This window comes from Sparus aurata, chromosome 10, assembly GCF_900880675.1.
Source record: "Sparus aurata chromosome 10, fSpaAur1.1, whole genome shotgun sequence".
In the NCBI taxonomy this organism is placed as follows: Eukaryota; Metazoa; Chordata; class Actinopteri; order Spariformes; family Sparidae; genus Sparus; species Sparus aurata.
The window spans coordinates 7,668,842-7,690,789 of record NC_044196.1 but is presented as its reverse complement, the minus strand read 5'-3'; the positions used below and the strand labels follow the sequence as shown (position 1 = coordinate 7,690,789).

The 21,948-nt window shown below is 40.0% G+C and overlaps 2 protein-coding genes across 2 annotated transcripts in view; both read left to right on the top strand.

Annotated features, from left to right (window-relative positions):
- Positions 1–4,996: 4,996 nt before the first annotated feature.
- LOC115589817 (myelin-oligodendrocyte glycoprotein-like) overlaps positions 4,997–21,948 on the top strand; it is a 125,485-nt gene continuing 108,533 nt past the window's right edge. The window contains exon 1 of the mRNA XM_030430979.1: positions 4,997–5,082. Within this exon, the coding sequence (XP_030286839.1) occupies positions 5,031–5,082 (52 nt within the window). The 5' untranslated portion in view covers positions 4,997–5,030. The remainder of the gene's footprint in view (positions 5,083–21,948) is intronic.
- On the top strand, positions 10,976–20,999 carry LOC115589851 (junctional adhesion molecule-like). Its single transcript, XM_030431035.1, has 7 exons — positions 10,976–11,243; positions 15,072–15,101; positions 15,229–15,306; positions 16,095–16,436; positions 17,867–17,940; positions 18,054–18,129; positions 18,387–20,999. The coding sequence occupies exons 1-6, from the start codon at positions 11,174–11,176 to the stop codon at positions 18,111–18,113; spliced, it is 654 nt and encodes a 217-aa protein (XP_030286895.1). The 5' UTR covers positions 10,976–11,173; the 3' UTR covers positions 18,114–18,129; positions 18,387–20,999.

Genomic DNA, 21,948 nt, shown 5'->3' with positions numbered 1-21,948 from the left:
CTCCACAGGGGACTGTACTGTCTCCTTTCCTGTTCACCTTATACACCACTGACTTTCAGTACAACACCGGGTCGTGTCACCTGCAAAAGTTTTCTGACGACTCGGCTGTTGTTGGGTGTATAAGTGAGGGACAGGAGGAGGAGTACAGGGCACTGGTAGACAACTTTGTGGAGTGGACTGGACAGAATCACCTGCGGCTGAACATCAGCAAGACCAGAGAGATGGTGATAGATTTCAGGAAGAAGAGGAAGACGGCTTTCCAACCTCTGTGCATTCTGGGAAAGGATGTGGAGGCGGTGGAGGATTACAAGTACCTGGGTGTTACCATCAACCACAGACTGGACTGGAGATCTAACACTGAAGCTGTTTACAAGAAGGGGATGAGCAGACTTTACTTCCTGAGGAAGCTGAGATCCTTCAACGTGTGCAGCAAGATGTTGGAGATCTTTTATCAGTCTGTGGTGGCCAGCGTACTTTTCTTTGCTGTGGTTTGTTGGGGAAGCAGCATCGGAGCCAGCAACACCAACAGACTCTACAAACTGATCAGGAAGGCTGGCTCTGTGATTGGCTGCAAACAGGAGACTCTGGAGGCTGTGGTGGAGAGGAGGACACTGAAAAAACTGTTATCCATCATGGATAATCCTCTCCACCCTCTCCAACTCACACTGGTCAGACAGCGGAGCACCTTCTCCGGAAGACTGCTTCAGCTTCGCTGTCGAGGCAACAGATACAGGAAATCTTTCCTGCCACAATCCATCACTTTATATAATAACTCTCTCACCTCTGCCTGACTGAGAACTCTGGTCTCTCTACTGTTTTGTTGTATATATTATTATTGTTATAGTATATTTTGCATATTTTGTTTTGTTGTATATATTATGTTTATTGTTTATAGCACACTGTGCACTGTATATATACACTATGTATATATTGGATTCTATTTATGTGTTTTAAGTGTTTTATTTGCTGACCCACTACTGCTGTAACAAAATAATTTCCCAGTCTGGGATCATTAAAGTAATTCTATTCTATTCTATTCTATTCTTTTCGTGGTTCTTGGTGCTTGGAGCAATATTGTTGTTGTGGCATTCGTGCCAATAAAGCGAATTTGAAATGAATTGAATTAATAAACCTTTAGATTCTTGCCTATAGACTGATAAGTGTTGTGTTTACAAATGAGCAATACATCCAGATTTCTTGAGATTTGTATTGTCAATGGGAATTTAAATTTAAATGTCAAACGATGTTTTCTTCATGGAAATTATTTTTCGGGCAAACAATTATAAGAGAGAGAGGGAGCGCGGACGGGGGATCCGTTGTGTGACAGCGGAGCGGAGGGTCAGCAGCTGGATTTTGCACGCACGGTCAGTAGTATTAGTGTTTAAGGTTTATTACGTTTGCGAACATTATTACATTCAATGTAATAATGTAACAGCCTTTGCGTGCGCACAGTTTGCGTGTGTAGGCCCGTGGTCATGATAATCCGTCTATGGCTATAAGAGATGGATACACAATCAATTTCATGTAGTTTTTATTGAATCAAAAATACATAGGTAGCCTATTGTCTTCTCCTCTGCTTTTTTTTTCAAAGACAAACTGAGCAGCACTGCTCAATCCACTCAATCCGCTCCAGCTCCACCCGCCCGGCGCTCCTCCGAGTGCCGACAGGACTGCCAGCTCTCCGCCGCCCCGGAGCGTGGCTTCCCCGTGCTCACCCCCTCCTGATCTGACTTTGTCCGTGTTACAATTAACACTCCATGCATCCAGCTACAGCCTCTTGTCCGCTTCTGGGTCTCACCTTTGCAAAAGACACCTAACATTAACAGATCAAAACAGAGTAAACGGCAGCTATCCGACATCAGATCCACGCTCCTGCCTGCCCCAGCCAGCCCCCACACACCGGCCTGTCGCCTGCGCAGCCGCGCGGGAGGGGACAGGAGAGACCCCGGCGCTGCTGCAGAGGAGCCGTGGACTGCGATAACTCTGAGCAGCATGTGAATTACAATATAATCTATTTCTCGCCTTTCCCCCGATGATCTGAATAAGTCGCTAAATTTGTTGCTAGTCGCTTTTTCGAAATAATGTCGCTTAGAGGGTCTGAAAAGTCGCTAAGTCTAGCGAGACAGTCGCCATGTTGGCAACACTGAAGAAGAGAGGCCGCTGACGTCACTCTCCTGCGCCGCTTGGGATTGCGAATTCAAATTGAATTTTGGACCTTTTTTTGCGGGGGAGGGCTTCAAAACGAAAAAGCAGTTTTCTTTGTCTTTGTGTAACAAAATGAGCAGTTTTGAAGAAGAAAATGAAAATGCAATCCGAATGATTTATTACTAATTTTATTTATGAGTCAAAAGATGCAGCTCTGACTTTGAAATGAAAAAGCATTTCTGCTAATGCATTTTAATTTTCAAATTTGACATTTCAAATTGAATTTTGGTACCTATATGCTGGGCCATCTTTTGAATATTAAATCTTAAATGTCCTTTTCTTGATCATTTGAATTAAGTTACAAAATGAGCAGTCTTGAAGAAGAAAATGAAAATGCAATTTGGATGATTTATTACTAATTTTATTTATGAGTCAAAAAATGCAGCTACATTCTTAAAATGAAAAAGCATTTCTGTAAATGCATTTTAATTTGAATTATGGTACAAATTCGCTTCCATAGTCACCAGTCCACTCCGTGATGATGAATTAATACATTAAAACCACAAAGTTACATCTAGGAAGAGGAACATCAGCTCCCTTGAGGCAGAATTGATATTTTTATCAATGTAGTCTGGTGGATTTGAGGAGAGCTCAGGTGGATACATTTTTCAGTTCAGTAAATCCAAGGTCAAGGTCACTCATCCCAAGTCACCTTTGTTTCGTTGTCGCAAAAGTGTCTGTATTTTAATTTAGAATATTTTTATATATATATATAAAGTACACAAAAAAACAAAGAAAATATAATGTGTTTGACCTATTTCGACCATTAACAGTCATATTGACCACACGTCATTTCACAGGTTTTGCTGCTTTCATGTTCTCTCTTGTCTCTAACTTTGCAAATGAACTTGTGAGTTAATTATTATATAGTTGTATTATATTGCCTGGTTGGCACCACGGGAAAATATTGTATTGATTTTGTATTGATTTGCTACTTTAATTTGATGTCAAGAGTAACATTTAACTGTTTAACTGAACTGTTATGTTGATGGTTTATCTGACTGTTGTTGTTGTTGTGATGTGTTTCGATTTGATGCTTTGTGTACATGTCTGATTGTTGCTGTGTGCCCTTGTTTTGTTCTGAAGATGTTTGATTGTGAATTGGCAAAAATGTTGAGTTTGCAGAGTGCACCATGACCGAGTATGAGAAGACGGATGATTATATTCGTCAAATGATCATCTGAAATGTCTGAATAAAATTGTAGAATCGGCAGACCATTACATCAGTATAGTGGAATTAGTATCAAACTCAATGAGATGTTTTGAGTGCAGGCATTATTACGTTGGAACTTAGGAAACTGCTCTATGGCAGTAATGTATATATATATAATTTATGATTGATGGCAGGCTATGATAAACGCACATTTTCAGAGGTGTTATTCTGGAGGGCTGGATTTGGCCCGCGGGCTGCCAGTTGATGTTGACAGATGTACAGTACCAAATGCAGACGAACACAGATGACATAAATACTCTGGTGCTGATTAACCAATGAAAAACAGGCGAATATAAAAAAGGTGGAAAAAAGACAAAGGGCTCTATCTTAACGATCTGAAACGCAAGTATCAAACGCAAGTAGCTTTGTGGGCGGATCTCAGGCGCTGTTGCTATTATGCCGGCGGGATAAATGACTCTTGCGCCCGACGCAAATCTAAAATGGGTTGGTCTGAAGTAGCTACATTAAGGCCCCCACACACTGCCCAGACGTCCAACTGCCTTATCCGACCACTCTGTTGCCTCTTGTTTGACCCGTTCGGCAGAAAAGCGGCGTTGAACACACCGCTTCGACGTACTGCCTACTCCACAGTAGCGTGTACGTTCTGCGCCTGCGCGAGATGCAATAAGCGGGTGGTGCTTGTGTTGTGAGTTGTAAACGAGAGGCTTGTGCACGCAACTCTCTTTACTTTCGATCAAAACGAAACTCAACTATTTCCGATAAAAACAGCTGCATACTAAACATGCAGCGAGGCATTACCAAACTTAGACAGGATGTGCAAAGTAAAACATGACACACAAGGAGAGGCTTTCAACATAAAACAGGAAATAACTCAACTAAAACTGAGGACCAAGACAGATACAAGCTTCCTGACTGAAGTAACATTACTTACTTACTTGATTTGTTTATACTGTTATAATCATTATTAACCAGTGTTAAAGAAGAAATCATTTTTTGTCTTCTTGCTTCTTGACACATTTTTATACAATGTAACATAAGTGTGTGTTTAAGATTTTGCTTCAGCAAAATCTACAACTGCACTGACGGAGAGGCAGCAGAACAGGTGAACACTCCCAGTGATATGAACAGAGCAACCAGTGACGCTGACGTGGTTAAAATATTTGAATTATTTTGAATTGAACAGGGAAATGCAAACTGTGTCTGCATGTCTGCACAGCAATGAAGTCTGTGTCAGGCCTGGGCTTTAAAGAGGACTCAGATGCAGAGTAGGAACAGTTAAGGCAGGCTTTTATTCTAATAATTCTTATTTCTCTTAGACAACTGAACAGGCAATAGAAATTTCTTCCTGTTCTAGACATATAAGGAAACCACTTTGGAACGAAACACACAATCAAAAACACGGAGGCATCTAGGATGTGAGAGCAAATAAACAATACAATGAAAGGAGGATGTTCAATAATCTAAAGCGTGAATATCAGCTTAAAAAGTGGGAGGAGAGACTCCCCTGGCAGGCAAATCCCAACATGTTCTGCTACCAAACCCAGTCAGTGTTACACACTGCCCTGATGCTGAACTCCTCCTCTGTACACAACAAGCTGCACCTGTTCACCCACTTTGAATCATTCAGTTGAATTATCATGATCTGTGGAGGATGATGGAGTCAATGTTTCTGGCTTTGCTGTTCACCTGTCTGAACCTTACAGGTAGGTTTTTATTACTCACACAGACAGTTATTGTTCATTTGAAGGTAAACTGCTGCACTTCTGTAGCTGAAGACTGAAGACTTCCCTCTGAGCATTTATATTGACCTGTAATAATGTGATGAAAATGGCAGAGCTTAAATTTAAACTAACGTTGCTCTAAAACTAAAAGGAGCCTGTTTTGTTGTCTGTGAGAGAAGACATTTGAATTTGAGTTTCTTTTTGTCCGTGTGTTGTAAAAACAGGTATTTTTATTGTCAGCTAAGTTCAGGTTCAGTGTATAAATCTCTGTCCAGAGGGAAGAAGCTAAATTCATTGTGCAAAAGGTGGAAGTTGCCAGACAATACAACAATAATATTTAAGGGAACTGATCTGCAGTTTGATGATGTCTGTTGAAACATGTTGTAAAGGATATTAAACATTTATTGTGCGATACAGGAAGTTAGAACATAGGAGTAGCTCATCACTTCAGTCAGCCTCTGTGTACCCAACAATATGTTCACTGTCACAAGTCGCTGCTGTGTTTACAGTCATCACTATGTTATCATTTTATTCACGGTCTGATCACAGAGTGTTTAAATGCTGACTGAGGAAAAACTCAGTACTCAGAACTGTTTAAACAACATGAACAGTATCCTGTTTTATGTTTGATGAGTGTGAGTCTAAATGTTGACATGGAGATACAAAGTAAACTACCTCAAAACTGACACATCCATCCTGCACCACCTTCTCATCAGACACCTCCATCACACCTGCTCTGACTCATCGTCTTCTGCTCAGCCAGAGGAGATAACAGATGACAAAATGCTGCGTACCTTTTTTCAAACATGAATATTTTGGATTACTCTTCCCAGCCTGTTTCACACCTATTTCTGACGCAAATGAGTGCTGGCACCTGTTTCTTGCTTTTTAAATGACCTGTGCTGCTGTTCCACCCGCCTCTGTCCACTGAGTGTGTGTGATCAGGAAACTTTTTTAGGATAACAAACTGAATTCATTGTATTTGATGACATGTATAATAACGTGCTCTTGTCTCCTGTTTGTTCTTCAGTTTTACTTGCAGCTCAAACACAGCTGATTGGTTCACATCAACCAATCATAGCGCTGGTTGGTGATGATGTTCTTCTTCCATGTCACCTTGAACCTGCAGTCAGCGTCACTTATGAGACAGTGGTGTGGTCCAAAGCAGGTTTGGAGTCAAAGTACGTCCATTATCACCAAGATGGACGACTGCTGTTTGAGAAACAAAATCCATCTTATTTTTTACGAACAAGACTGTTTATGGATGAAATGCTGAGTGGAAACGTCTCCATGAAAATATTTAAAGTGAAACTGTCTGATGCTGGAACCTACAAATGTTCTCTCCCTGCAATGAAGGAGGAAGCTGAGGTGGAACTTATTGTTGGTAAGTCCAACTGTTTTAATGAAGGTAGAACATGTCTGAGCTCAGAATTATCATTAAATACTTGACGATACTAGAGGTCTGTACAATATTTAGGCAGCAAGCTTGAGCACTTGTGAATGGGATCATTCCGCTGGTCAAAACCCACTTAAGTCACCGAACTTTCCCCAGGACAGTCTGATGTGATTGGCTCAGACCAACCAGTTAAAGTACTGGTCAGTGATGACATCATCCTGCCATGTCACCTGGAGCCTCCACTGGATGTAACAACACTATCAGTGGAGTGGAGACGTGGTCCAGCCCTGGTCCACGTCTATAGAAACAGGAGGGATGATCCAGTTTCTCAGGACCAGAACTTCAAAGGTAGAACTTCTCTCTTCCAAGATGAGATGACCAGAGGAAACATTTCTCTAAAACTGACCAACGTCACCGAGCAGGATGCAGGAAATTACACCTGCTCTGTTCCCAAACTGCAAAGAAGCTCTGTGTCACTTGTTGTTGGTGAGTACAGATAAACTGAAGCAATTTGAAATGAAATAAAAGAAAATATTAAATAACTGTTAACCCTAGCACTAAAATGTCTAGTCTGTAAGATTGAGTGGCATCTAGTGGTTTGGTTGCAGATGTCATGGTGGAGAACTACTTTTCTTAACTTCACAATAAACTTACTAACTATAAAAGACACTCAAAATCTCAAATCAGGGTTGAAACAGCAGGTCTTCAGTCCAAAAGGTTATATACCTTTGGTCCAGGTAGCCTTCCACGCCCCGGACCATCCTTTTATCATTATGATCATCCTGGGCTTGCCACTTATTATTCTCACTCTTGGATGTGTTCTTAAAAGCCTGCAAATACCTCAATAAGGCCCGTTACTTTATTTCAACATTGTCATTATAAAAGGTTGCATCAAACATGGGTCTTTCCCTAACATCCATGTTAGACTCAAGCTTAATGTCAGAGCTCAGCTGGGACTGCAGGGGATATTCCAGATCTATTCATATGAATGATCATGACGCAGTATCTTATCTGCAACCACAATGCAACAACTGAACACCCCTTGTCTAACAAATCAAGCACCAGAATAAATGTTGTCAAAGTAGTTGTGTTGGCTTCAAATACCTGTTTTGGTCGTCACAAACAAGCTGCAGATGGCCTGACTTACGTTACAGAAGAGGATTAGGGCTTATGTAAAAAAAAAATTTAAAAAAATTGAGGTTTGACCCTTAAGTTGGAAAATCAGATAAAAGACAAAATTGTAAGGAAAAAAATTGGGAATTGGAATTCTGAGTTTGAAGTCTTTCTTTTTCTTTCTGACACTAAATCCTACACACTGGACCTTTTAGACCATTTTATTCATTTTTCTTCAACGGAAACTCTCCTTGTTGGCCCTGATGTTTTCACACATTTTAATATTATATTTCATTTCCATCCACAGAGCCTCCACCAGCCCGTGGTAAGTGTTTACTGCACACAGATATCATCAGTGTGTCTTTCAACAGGTGAATTGTTCAGTGGTCAGGTGTTAAAGCACCATCTGCTGGACAGCTGTTGACTCTGTTCAGGCAGTCTTACCTTTATCAGAGTGGTCTGAGGAGGAATTATTTGTCAAATCAAAATAATCCTATTACTTGAAGACTTGTGGTGACCAGGCTTTTCAGAGAACAATCTGCCTCCTAAAGTCAGAGGAGCATTTCAGGGCTCTGACAGGTTCCGTGGGACCGACTCTAGGTTTATAATGAACGGATGATCCATGTTTGAAAAATGGATGTATGTTATCTTTCAAGCCAAAAGGGAAAAACAAATCCTGAATTGTTTCTCTGTTCTTTCAGGTTTTCACTCCACTTTAATAGTTATCATTGCTGTCATTGCTGTGATCACTGCGAGTGCCCTTGTTATTTACCTTGTTATTTTTAATGGCAAATTTCTGAAGAATAGAAAGATCAGTAAGTCACACATTTCTTCTCTCTTTATTTTCCCTGTCTGTCTTAAAACACTGCTGCATCTGATAACATTTAAAACAACATTATATAGTGATAGATATTTATTATTTTTTTTGGACACTATTGTCATTAAAACAAATCCCAGCTTTCTTTAACAATTGATCAGATGTAATGTTATGTTAAGTACAGTGTACTGTGCTCAGACTGTCGAGGTTGTACAAACTCTAAAACTCTGAGATAACACAGCCTGAAGCAGAGTTGATAACTTCAGGCAGCAACATGCTACCAGCTAACCCGAAATGGACTTTTGATCAAAAACCGGCTTCATCAGACATTAATGTGAGAAATAACTTTTAATAACTTTTGATTTGTTTTAACACAGGAGAAAGACAAAGGTTTCCAAAGACCATTCAGTCCTCTGATCACAGTACAGTTGGTGATGATGAAGATAAACAGTTCCTGAGGCCTCACTGGACTGACAACAGCAACACTAACAAGCTGTCCACAGAGGCGACTGACGACAAGTCAAAGCTTCATGAGAAAGGGGAAAAGATCCTCCAACAACAGAACATTGACATGCATCGTCACAGCAGCCGTGAAATTTTGGATATCAGTCTCTCCACTGGTCTCTGCCAGCATGACCAGTCTACTGCAGCCTCAACCAACAGCAGTCCATTAAAATCTGGCAACTTCCTCCAGAACAAGGATCCAAACAATGCCAGCCTTAAGTGTCGACATTTATCAGAGTCAACACTCTGAGTTGCTTTTTCCCAAGTTAGTGTTGGAAAAACAAAGCAGCTTATTCTAAGCCAACAGACCCATGACTCACCAGTGATACTGAGCGACCAAACTGTGAACACTGTTAACTGTTTAATTAAGACAGCAGAGAAGAAGCAGCTGGATGATCTTTAAACACCCACACTGAGTTTGAGCTGCTGCTCTAAGGGCGATGATACAGAAAACCTCTGACAAACAAAGAGATCTACAAGGCTTCTTTTGTTTTATCTCACATGTAATTAATGGTAAGGTCAATTTAAATATGAGCCTGTAAACCGAGAGCCCTGTTTATTAATGCACTGACTGCTGTAAACCTGAGGCAGCTTTTTGTTTTATTGATGTGATGTGTCTTGTTTTTGTTCTTAATGTTTGTGTTCTGGCTGTTTTATTTCATTCTGTTCTAAACCAAAACCACACATAAAAGGTGAGGGCTTAAAAAAACCTTCTAATTTTAACATGACAAATCTTGTCATGTCATGTTATATGTTTGTTTCTGAGCTGTGGGAGGGAATGTGTTTGGTTTGTTGATTTTAGAAAATATGAATGTCAACTACTTGCCTTTTGTCAATATTTATCTGCAGTCTGAGCTCCTTTGTGTTGAGGGATGCACTTTGGTTTTTGTTTCAATACCTCGTGTTTAATACGACGACACATCTTTTACATGCAAACTTTTTTTTTAAATAAATGAAAATTTGAAGTCATTTTTTAAATACAAAAATGTGATATTATTATCATTTATTACACGGCTCTTGTTAATGCTGTAGAATGCTCCTTTCACTTGAATGGGCCTTCCCAACGTTTGGTGGTAAATTATTTTCCTGTAATTGAAACAGCTTTGCCTCGCGTCCCGATAATGACCACCGTTCTATACATTATCCCTTACTTATCAGCAATAAGAAGAAGGTAATTATCAGTTATCGATATCAGCTAAAAAAAAAAATCCATATCATGCATCTCTAATTTGGACTCTAAAAGTCTGAGTTGTCATGATGACACTTAAAATTATGTTTGTTGATAAATCTATATATATGTGTTTGATTTTTTTCTTTTGAACATCGAAGCCAACATCTCTTCCTTCGTGAAACAACCTTTAGTTAAACTCCTTGAATCTCTTGAAGACGCGTACACACCACACAAGTTTCAAAACACCCTGCACAACACGAGTCAACGAGGCAGAAAGGCTGCATGAGAACTGCACACTTCATCACAACGTACAGTCGGACATCCACCTACATTTATATGTTGCTCCAATCCAGACTGAGAGCAACACAAGACCTCAGCACCCAAACCCAGCTGACCCAGTACATATTGGCACTGTGCAGAAATGTTCAAATTTAATATCTCTTTATGTTGCAACTTTACAAATAAAATGTTATGTTGTGGCAGCGTGCTTACGCTCTGGTTAAGTTGAGGCACAACAAACACTTGGTTAAGGTTACAAAACATCATGTTTTGGTTCAAAATAGCTGGTTCTGGTTGCCACAAACACGTCTGAAGATGTCCCGACTCATGAAAAATATATTATGACGCACTTTAATTTGCATACTTGAATCACATGATGCATTCATTGTTCTGTGGACTTAAATTTAAAAAAAGAAAAAATGTGCAGAGATATGACGTGAAAAGTTAAGTTGTTTCATTATTGTTTGTTTTAAGTTTATTTCCTGTTCCTATTTAAAAGCGTTGTTGTCTAAAGTCGAAACCTGGTGTGTTATTTTGAAAGGATGACCGGATGCATTTGTGCCGTTGTGTTTCCTGACTTCCTGTCTGGCTGCTCTCCTTCATGCAGCGGACACATTGCCATCATCGGACTGCTGTGGAGATTTCTACAGGATTAAAACAAGTGACTCGACCTCTGACTGCTGTCTGAAGAGTGGAGACGAGCTTCTGTGTGCTTGTTCTGTGGTTCTGGTCCAGATCTCAGTTTATTTCCGGGTTTTCGTCAAAACCGAAACTTAACGAACTTCATTTCAAGATGCAGTGGAAGGTCATTCTCGGTTTTGTCGCAGTGGTTTTCATTTTTCTGCTGATCACCTTAATCGGAAGTAAGAAAGCATCTTAAATTATTCAACATTGACGTCAGTGTGGATGTTCTGTTTGTTATTTATCTGATATCCATTCATTCATGTTGCTTTCTGCTGTTGATGTAACTTATTAAACTATTGCGCAACTTAATCTGATAGAAAAAAAAAATACAACAAATGTTTCACACTGTAGTTAATGACCCTGTGATGGCACGGGGATAACTGAAGAGAGTGACTGCACCTGTGGAGGTGAGTGTTTTAGAGGAGTAGGAGTATTTAAAGGAGAAGAGCTTCTATGGGGAGCGGAGCTTGGTGAGCGTTACGGGGTGGAAGCCCAGCGAGCACTGGTTGTTGCGCTCAGGATCGGGGGGGTGGTGGCCGGAACACCGGCGGTCGCCCCACAGCCAGTGGCGGTTCTAGACCAGGGGGGCCAGGTTTGGGCCGGCTTTTTTGTTAGGGAGAAAAAAAAGACAAATCCTTCATTCAGACAAGGGATAAATGGGACTTAAAACAATGTTTAATATTTCAACAGTTTTGATTGGGTAGTGAACTGCTGAGACACTTTATTTCTGCCTTTCCCTTCAGTACAAAATCATTGCAAGAAATCTGTCATTGTATTATTAATGCAGACTCCGTGTCGGGGGGCCACAAGGGGGTCTGGACTCAGAGTTATGGGGGCACACCTTAAAACCGCCCCTGCACACAGCTGACTCTGACTGAAGCTGGGCCAAGCTCAGACCCTGGGGGGCGGTATCCATATATCCTTTTTGAGTTGTGTTGTCTTTGTGTGATTTATGTTAAATGTTATGAATTGTAATAAAGCAGCTTAGTCATAGTGCCGGGGTTGGACGGGCAGTAGGGGGATGAGGGACAGTTTCCAGAGGTGCCACAGCATGTGTGCCCTTACTGTAGTGGAGCGTGATTGGTCTTGAAGGCAAGTCCTTCAGTGAGACCTTAGCCTCTTTCACACTGCCGTTTGCATGCGGGGATCCTGCGCCAATTTTCCGCACCCTCTTCTGTGTGAAAGTTTCATATGCGGAGAGGGGGGAAATTTCCCTCCAGCGCTGATCCGCCTCTGGAGGTAGTATCAGGGACGCATTATTGGTGAGCCGCCCCAGTGTGAACGGATAATCCGGAGGCGCGGAGCGAGGGCGTGTCGGTCTGACAGTCTGATAACTACACAGGTCCTTCACTCAACTAAATACAGAGAAATGTCCCACAGAGCAACGTTACAGGACCAAACAAAAGTAACGTGGTAACTGTAACTGTCTTTGGCAACTTATATGAGTAAAACAAATACCACAGCTGTATGTGGAGAAGCGTCTGTCCTCCTGCCTCTTCCTCACATTTCTGCTCAAAAAACAGACCAGAAAACCAGAAAACAGCCTCCATCCCGCGAGTGACAGAGTCAGACAGCGTCCTGTTTACTGATGGTGATTAATTATGTAATTTGGCGCGAAAAACTTCACTCCGTCACTTTCCAGGATGTTTGGTGGGTCAGGATCTCAGTCACTACACATTACAACAGCATCTATATGATTATAAACTGTCGGCGGATTTGGATTAACAGGGGGACACCTGGGGAACACCTGGGGAAACACCGATGTCATCAACATGACGTGTACCGTCACGCCGCTTTAGGAGCCGCAGCGCCGGTGTTGTGCCAGAAAACGACTGCTTGCCAAAAAACGACTGACCCCAACGGGAACGCCCATCGGTGTGTTACTGCAGTCCACAGCATAACTGCGAGGATATGTTGTATTGAGAAGTAGGCTGTCATTCTGTCATACGCTACAACTTGTCTTTAAATTAACAATCATGAGATGAGTTTTGGTGGTATACTTTTATTGTCGTTGTTGTTTATGCTGCTGCTGCTGTTGTAAGATAAGGAAGCATGAGGCTGCCTGACAAGGTTACAGGGGGCAGTCACTTTTTGGCAAAGCCTTGCCAAAAAGTGACTGCCCCTGTAACTCAGGAGTGCAAAGGGCAATATTCACATAATTTTCTGGAGTGATAATAGAGGGTAACAGGTGTATGTACACTGAATTTGGTCAGTGTCACCCTTTGCACTCCTGAGTTACAGGGGGCAGTCACTTTTTGGCGAGGCCTTGCCGAAAAATGACTGCCCCTGTAACTCAGGAGTGGGCGTTCCCGTCGGGAGCAGTCATTTGCTGTGAAGAGACCAGTAACACCCCCGATGGGCGTTCCCGTTGGGGTCAGTCGTTTTTTGGCAAGCAGTCGTTTTCTGGCACAACACCGGCTTTCTGTGTGAATTACACACGTGAAGGCGGAGATGCTTCGCTCTGTGTGAATCACCATCGGCGGAGAATTTGTGAACCACCGCTCCGGAGATAACGTGGAGACGCTGTGTAAAAAGTGCTATTGTTTACCTCGTCAGCTGTTGTTAAATGTGACGGTCTAGCCTTTGAAGCATTCCTGGTTGCGTCACCAGATGTTTTACCTTTACGTCATGATTTCGGCCGCCCAGGCCCGCGAAAGTGACGATCTACGCCATGCGATGTTGCCATTTTCTCTCTTTCTTTCTTCTCTTTCGGGCGCGCAAAGAATCTTGGGATATGTGAGGCCATGAAGGATCGTAGCGGTGCGTCCTCCAGAAACAGGGAAAAGAAGGAGCATCTGGAGGAACCTTCAGATTCAGACAGCCTTCAAGCAGCGTTGTGACATAATTGGCCTTCTAATGCTCCTCTGAAGGATGCAGACCCTGAATGTTGTGCCCTGTGGGCTTTCCAGAGTGTTTTGCCGTGCAGTATTTGCAGTACCCTAAGGGGGGGTTATTCCCGTGTGGTGCGGTCTATGTTGTCAGTGCCCCTACACCTGTTTCCGGCCCATGAGGGGCACCAAGGGGAGAAGGCTATATGACTCCCACTGTTTCCCATACCTGCGTGCGAGGCTATTTGCTGTATCTATAAACTTGTGTAATAAAGGTTATTACTTTCTGTACCTTTTGGGTTTCCTCCTCCTCAATTGTGTGCACAGTAGGAATATTCTGTGTACGGGCTGTCTACATTTCTTACAACATTTCTTACCTGGTGACATTTTGCAACCAACATCAGTCCTGATAATAACTAACAATTATTCATTCTTTAACCCATACAGCTACATAAATGACTGAATAAACAAACTGAAATTAAAGGACAACACACTTTATTTTTACTTTTAACTGTGTTCGTATGTGGCGGACCCTGCCAAATTCTAGCATCAAACAGCCTGTTTAAGTTTGCATTATTACCTCGTTGATATTGTAAATATTGAAAATCAGAGTTTGAATTTCTTCTCCAAAAACAACAGAATGCCCCTTTAACTCTACTATTAATTAAACCATCCTTAGAAAGCGCAGATAAATGAGTTTGATGAAACGATCATTGATGACTGTTGCCCCTGACAACGCGCCACAAATTTTATTAACGTGTTGATGAAACAGTAGTTTGGCTTCCTGACGAAGATAACGTCACATTTTGAAGAGGCCATGCACTAATTTACCAAACGGAAAGAAAATAAATCACTATATCATGATCTCATGATTATTTCGAGCTCTCGTATTTGTGAGAAAAGTTCCTTTCTTCGATTGATATCGGTCAGCCACATATAAACAAAGTGAAACAGTATAAATTGTGTTTCAGTTTATTTAGTCATGAAAACAAAAAGAGTTTGATCTTTCTCTGCTCATTAAATATACACACTGCTCCTTTAATGTGGCATGATGGCCGCACGTAATTTAATTCCCTCTTTCTTCCTCCTCAACTCTGAGATGTGCAGCCAGCGGGTTGCCACATCAGGTCACATATCCACCATATCTCACTCTGTCATTTTTTGCAATGTTTTCCACAGACAGAAAGCCAATGGCAAGAACAGATCCCGGTGAGTAAAAACAAAAATGCTTAAAATGCTCTTTACTGTAGTCGACAGTAGACACTGTTGAGTCTTTAAGAGAAACTGTTGTAACTCTCTGCAACAGGAAGTCTAAATGCAACACTTGTTTCCCCAGGAGAGTCCGATCTGATTGGCTCAGATGAACCAAAACCAGGCATAGTAGCCCGTCTCATGGGCTCACAGCAGGTTCATGGTATGTAAAAACAAAATAATGCTGTCTCTCGGTCCTTCATCGTACTTTGTACTTGATTACTACAAGAAAATGTTTAATTCTTAGAGAAAAGTTATTTATCTCCTCCCTCCATGATGATGTAGAGTCAGGTGAACTGTCGTAGTCCACAGAACAGTTCTTGAGCGTCACAGTAAAACAGAGTTGCAGCAATCTTCTAAATAAATGAAGTAGCTGAAGACTTGAATTAAAGCATAAAATAACTCCATACAGCTTGTCTGCTGTAATGCAAGTCCTAATAAGCCAAAAAGACATTATTTACACCCTTTTTTAAAACTGTTTAACTCGTCAATGTAGCTTAAAGCGTTAGCATGCACCCGTATTGAAATGGGAGCCACCACTAGCTTGACAGCTCAATCAGGATTTAAATAACTTAATCATTTTTCAAATCAATTTTGGATTTTCTGCAGACTTGGATCAGTTGTTCAGTTGATCAGAAAATGCTCCAGAATTGTTTTATCGACTACAAGACTTCACCTGACCTCATCAGGTGAACTGTTCCTTTAAAAAGTCTGTTGTTAAAGATCATCAGGTCAGTTTTCCACCATATCACTGCATAGATCTCACTGGTAACACTATTAATGAATGATAAGATAATCTGGGTTTTTAGGATTGCCTTGGTTTGGTTATTTTTAAAGAAAACAAAAAGACTTTCCTTGACTACATGGAGGAACTCATTTAGTCTCCGGTGCGTCGTCCCTGTTCGTGCGGCAGAAGATCTGATAAAAGCCTTGTGTTGTGTCTTGTTGCAGAAAAGGATCCGATCAGATGTTCAGCGGACCCGGTCGCTGCTGTGGTCGGACAGCCCCTCACTCTGGACTGCCAGCTTGAGCCTCAACAAGATGTGACCACGAAAGTGATCGAATGGATGTTCAACAAGAAAGGCCGGGTCCTTGTTTATAAAAGCAGAGCATTTTCCCCTGGGGATCAGGCAGAACAGTTCAGAGACAGAGCGTCTCACGGCAGCAGTGGGGATCTAACCAAAGGGAAAATACCTGTGATAATCTCATCCGTCAGGGAAGATGATGCTGGAACGTACAGCTGCTCTGTTCGAAATGGAAAACAGCAAATCTCCTGCTCTATTCAAGTCACCGGTGAGGAGTAAACCATGACTCATACTTTGATTGCTTGACAGTTGCTTTTGCACTCATTCATTCTGAATGTAGATGGATGATAACCAGAGGTGTAGTGGTGTGATAATGAGTCCTAAAACCCAGAAATCAGTTAGCATTTTAATACATCTAGTTCCCTCGTCTCAAAGTGTGTGAGGTTTTTAAATTGGTTTCCAGTTCAATGTCTGAAATATATAAACAAACAGTTTAGTTATAAAACTCTTCATGTGTTAAAAACAGTTAGCGGTTGCTAACGAGTGTCTGAATGAGACTACAGAGGTTGTCGGGGACATTAAACGTCCTCACAGCGAACACAGAGACTCATCTACTCACGACTCCGTCTTTACAGCCCACTTTAGTTACACACTGTTCTAACTCTGACTCAACTTGTACATTGATCAGTTTATAGAAAACCTGGATAGTAATTGTGCAGTAAGACTCTTAGTGGTGGTGACGTTTCAGTCATGCGACCGTGATGTCATCTGTTTGTAGCCTAACATTAGCTTCTTACTGCTACACATTTAATTTATCTTCAAACATCACAGAGTGGAGTTCATCTGTGGAGATTATCTGGATGAACAGAACCTGGAGGAATCATACATTTGTGATTATTTTCTGTGATATTCCAAAATCCAATTAGAAATCCCACAGAGGGAACCACAGTGATGCTAACTTTAGTTAGCTTCAAACATACATCATCCCTACACTATCACTGGGAAGCTCCTGCAGCCAAAAGTCAAAGTTGTCTTACCATAGGTACATGTTGAAAATAGACACAATTTTTCCTACGTTTTGATGTATAAATTATTCATGTCGAGCGAAAATTTCAGGCTTTAGAGCAGAATACATTTAAAAAAAAAGAAAAAAGATTTCACAGCTCCTCTCCACTATATAACGATGATGTCATCCACTCTACCGTAGGGTTAGGGGTACATACCGTCCAATATACAAACATCATAAAATCTGAAACAAACCAAAAACGTAAACTGCAGTGTCATAAAAACTGTACAAGCTATCAAAACTGAGTGACGTCCTCTGTCTTGTGTCTCGTTAAAGCTTTGAATCACTTTTCTATGTTAAGCTACAGTGAGACAACAAGGCCCAAAAGACATGTGGATCATTTCATGGTGATCCCATCATTTCTTATGGGAATATGAATCACAGTTTTTAAAATGTTCATGAAAATGTTAATTCAAATCACCACCAAAAGACATTTACACACAATTCTTAATCATTCTGCATGTTTTTATGTATTTTTCTGCATGTGTCAGCAATGCTGCGGGAGGAGTGGTGCGCTAAAATTCCTGTATTTCAAATAAAAATAACATAGCATGTTCCCTATTGTTGTTACAAAGTACTGAAACAGTAAATGTAGTACTATAAATCCTTTTGTTTTGCTTTTAATTCAACAGTGGCTCCTAAAGAGCAGCTTACAGACCCGGTTAATACTCCGGCTGGAGTCAGGAGTAAAGCCCCGGACCAAAATGTAAGTCGATAAACCAAACCATCCTCCCATGGTCAACTTCAATTTCTTTTTCCTTATGTAATCTAGGAAACCTCACAGCAAAGAATAAATCTTTATCTTCTCTTTTCTTTCAGGGTGCTTCACTGGCGTTGGCACTGGTTATATCTACATTCCTGTGTATGCTGTGCTATTGAACAAAAGTGGAGATCAGTAAGTTATCAATGACTCCTCTCCTATTATCAGTAGTAACACAAAGTTTGATCTTTTCCTAAACGTAATCGAGTATTTTTGGAGTCTTTACCTGGATGAAAACTGCATCACACACGCCAATTATCAAACATGCTCAGTGGAATCAAGACGTAACCAGATGTTGCTAAGTTGTTAACTTGACTGCTGAGCTCTTCATGTCCAAAACTGACTTGTTTTGTTGTGTGTGTGTGTGTGTGTGTGTGCGTGTGTGCGTGCAGGACGTGATGGGAGAGGATGACCAAACATGGAGGCAGCCACCTGAAGAACACAGGGAACACCAGCAACACTCACACCTGAGTATATCTTTGGCCTCTTGACCAAAAAAACTGCCTTTATTGCTTTCAAATATTTTATTTCCTTAAGTGCCGAGTATTGTGTAAAGCATCTGACTTATTCTGATGTCCAAATACCAAACATGGAGAAATCCTTGTTTTCTGTAACATGTTTATATGGTCACTAGAGAACTGAATATTTACGAGTTGCATTTTTAATCTACAGTTTACTGAATGTGAGCGACAGCAGGTACAATGATGTTCTCCTGTTTGACCTCATGATGGTGCTCTTGTCTCACCTTTACTGTGAATTAATACAGATGGAAGGGTTGTTATATCAGCGTACTGTCACAGTGAGGGTTGTGGCTGTGATTTGTGAATCAGATTGTTTCAAATCAGAACTGGAGCCAGAGAAAAACAAAGCATTAGGGTGAGGGGTTTTACTGCAAAACTGTAACTGAAAGAAATGTGTATATTTTTTTTTATATATGTCGAGATATTAACTGACTGAATGAGACAATCATCATCAATCGTCAAGTGCTCTACAGACCTGAGTTATGTAGGAATGTTTGGAAAACCACTCATGAATTTTTGAGTTAAAGCAAAAATAGCTGGTATGTTTTCCTTTAGATAAATGAAGAACAAATGTTTACTCTAGAAATATTATAGAAAAACCCCCTGTTCCAGAACACAACAGCCATTTATTTTTAAGGGGGTTAAAACGACTTATGTTTACTTCATAGGTGACCTTTAGTGGACAGCATAATGGATGTATTTTACACCTGGGAAGGTCACAACTCAGTCTCTTTTCTAAATTTTCCTGGTGGCAGCTCGTGGTAGTGCAATGAAAAATTCCCCTGCAGCCCAAAAAGTTTTTTTTTCCCCATAGAGCACCGTTTTAAAAGAGACGTCTATAAAACTAAAACTGTGAAAGCTTGATTGTGACTCTTGTTATTCTAATTGCTTGATCCAGTTTATATTTGTAAAACATTCCTCAAAATGAGAAAAGCACAATATAAAGTCAGTGAACTTATGAGATGTTTACTGTTTAACCAAACTATATGTTCCGAAATCTAACCAAGTAGTTTTGGGGCGTAAATGCTGTTTCACCGCAATTTAACATACTTACCTTACTTCACGAACGTAACAAAGGTACATAATACAACACGTAATTTGAGAATGGTTACATGTGTTGTTTAGGGATCAAACGACGTCTTTGATATGAGAACACTGACTATTTTGCTCTGTTCTGATTTAAATGCAGGCGCAGGGCCTTGTTCAGAACAGTGAGGGGCATGACAGACAAACAGGACCGGTACAACATTTTAGCTAACAAGTCCAGATGCACAGAGGGAAACCTTCATTTATTTAAAAAACTAAAACAAAAAAAACTACTCAACTATCGTGCGCAACATTGTCACTTTTTTTAAACATGTTACACAGTAACTGCAATACACAGCGTCACTTTTAATGACTTGTTCATAAGTACGTTTTTATTTTTATTTTGGTAAGATGTCACACTGAAGTTAAAGTCAAGTATTAATTACAGATAGTGTTTAAGAATAATTTCTATACGAGATACAAGTAAACCCTAATTCATCCAAATGTGTGTGTGTGTGCATACTAATATAGAAAATAAAATATAGAACACATTTTAAGTAATATTATGGTAAAAGGACGTTAAAAAAGCTTTTTTATTCTATTTTTGTTTCTTCAAAATGACCAGAAACAGAGGTACCCTCATAGATAGTGGGGAAATGCGGTCCCCTGCTGGCCATATTGATGTGTATGTGTGTGTTTTTTTTTTCTTATTTTCTTTTGTGGTTTTTATTATTGTGAAGCTTTGTTGTGCTTTTAAACATTTTACTGCAAAGTACAGGGAGATTTATCTGGAGGGGAGAGTCTTCATCAGCAATGTGTGAAAAAACGTTGATTTGTCTGTAACAATTTAATACTACAACTTTAAAAACACAAAAATGCATTAATTACTGTTACTGTTTTGGAATCTTTTTATTCCCTGGTACGTTTCATAAGTTGTGAAACATCTGGACACAGAGGCTAAATGTCTGTTCATAACTGTGATTGTTAATAAGACTGAGGGTTTCCTCAAATTCTAAACAAAACTGGGCCCAGTGGATAATCTGTGTGTTCTCAATGTAAAGTGTCCATTGGAATTTATATGCATTGTTTTCAAGGACAAAGCACTTAGTTGTAGTTCTGTATAGGATAACAATTCAATGATATGATATGTGTGAAGATGCTGGACAGTGTTATTTTACCAGGGCTGCCAAGATCAAAGCTGCTTAATGAACTTATTGTCTTGACAAGAAAGTGCAATTATTTAATGTTTGATCTCATTGTTCCATGGAGAAACTAAGAAAAACAAAATAAAAGGAAACTGTGCCAGTGCTTTAAATAATATCTCATGTCCATGGTGAGGACACTGTGTACATGTGTCAAATTATATATTTCTGGAGCAAATGTGTTGAGTTAATTTTGTATTTTTTTGCTTTTTCTATCAAACTCAGACCAGTAATAAAAAAAAAGAAAAATATTGTACCAATATGTGTCATTTTATACAGAGAGCTGAAGCCACACCCCTCTTGGTTTCCCTAATGGGACCTTATTTGTTAAAACCATTCTCTGGTAGTGAGTGCAGAGAGACAGATAATGTATTGATCCCAATTGAATTTGAATCACTCATATGATGTTTGTCATCAAACTAATGAAATGTCAGACTGAGAAAATACGTCATTATAAAGACAACACAGCCAACAGTGGTGTCAGTGACGTCATCTCCTAACTTAAATATTTTAGAACTGCAGTTGTCAGTTTGAGCAGATTTATTGTAATGTTCATCTTGTTTACTTGTTTTTCTGAGCCCAGTTAGCTCCATGTTGGTTCTGGTGACATGTTAATGAGATGATGTAGTTCACTGAGCTGAGGTTTTACTTTAATTACAACAAACTGAGACTTTAAGGAAGTTTGAAGTTTAGGGTTAGTTTGTTCAGCTGCTGTTCAGTCACATTAGGCTGTAACTGTATTGCAAACTTTCTTTTTATTTTATGGGTTTTTTTTTGTTCATTTTACAGATTTTCCCTGGATGTTTTGGTAGATATCTATCATATTACAAAACTTGACTGTAAATCTACTTTTCCGATGTAAAATAACATGAACAATCTATAACAAACAACAGCAAGAATATTGCAATTTTTTTTCCAGGAAAAAAAAACAAGTTCTGCATAAAAATACTGGTTGCAGAGTATTTTTAGAGAAAATATTCAAATTCAAGGTGAAAAGGAGTTACTTATAAGAAAAGTTGATTTTTGAGTCTTATTGTGTGTCAGACTGGCTACCATCCCAAAGCGTTGATGAGTTGGGATGAGACTCGGGTATTCATTTTCTTACAAACAGGTTTGTTAACAGGATTGTCACATAAATGTAAATATTAAATTAACATTTAAAGGTAAAAAAAACAAAAACAAGATCTCATGTAAAATCAAAGCTA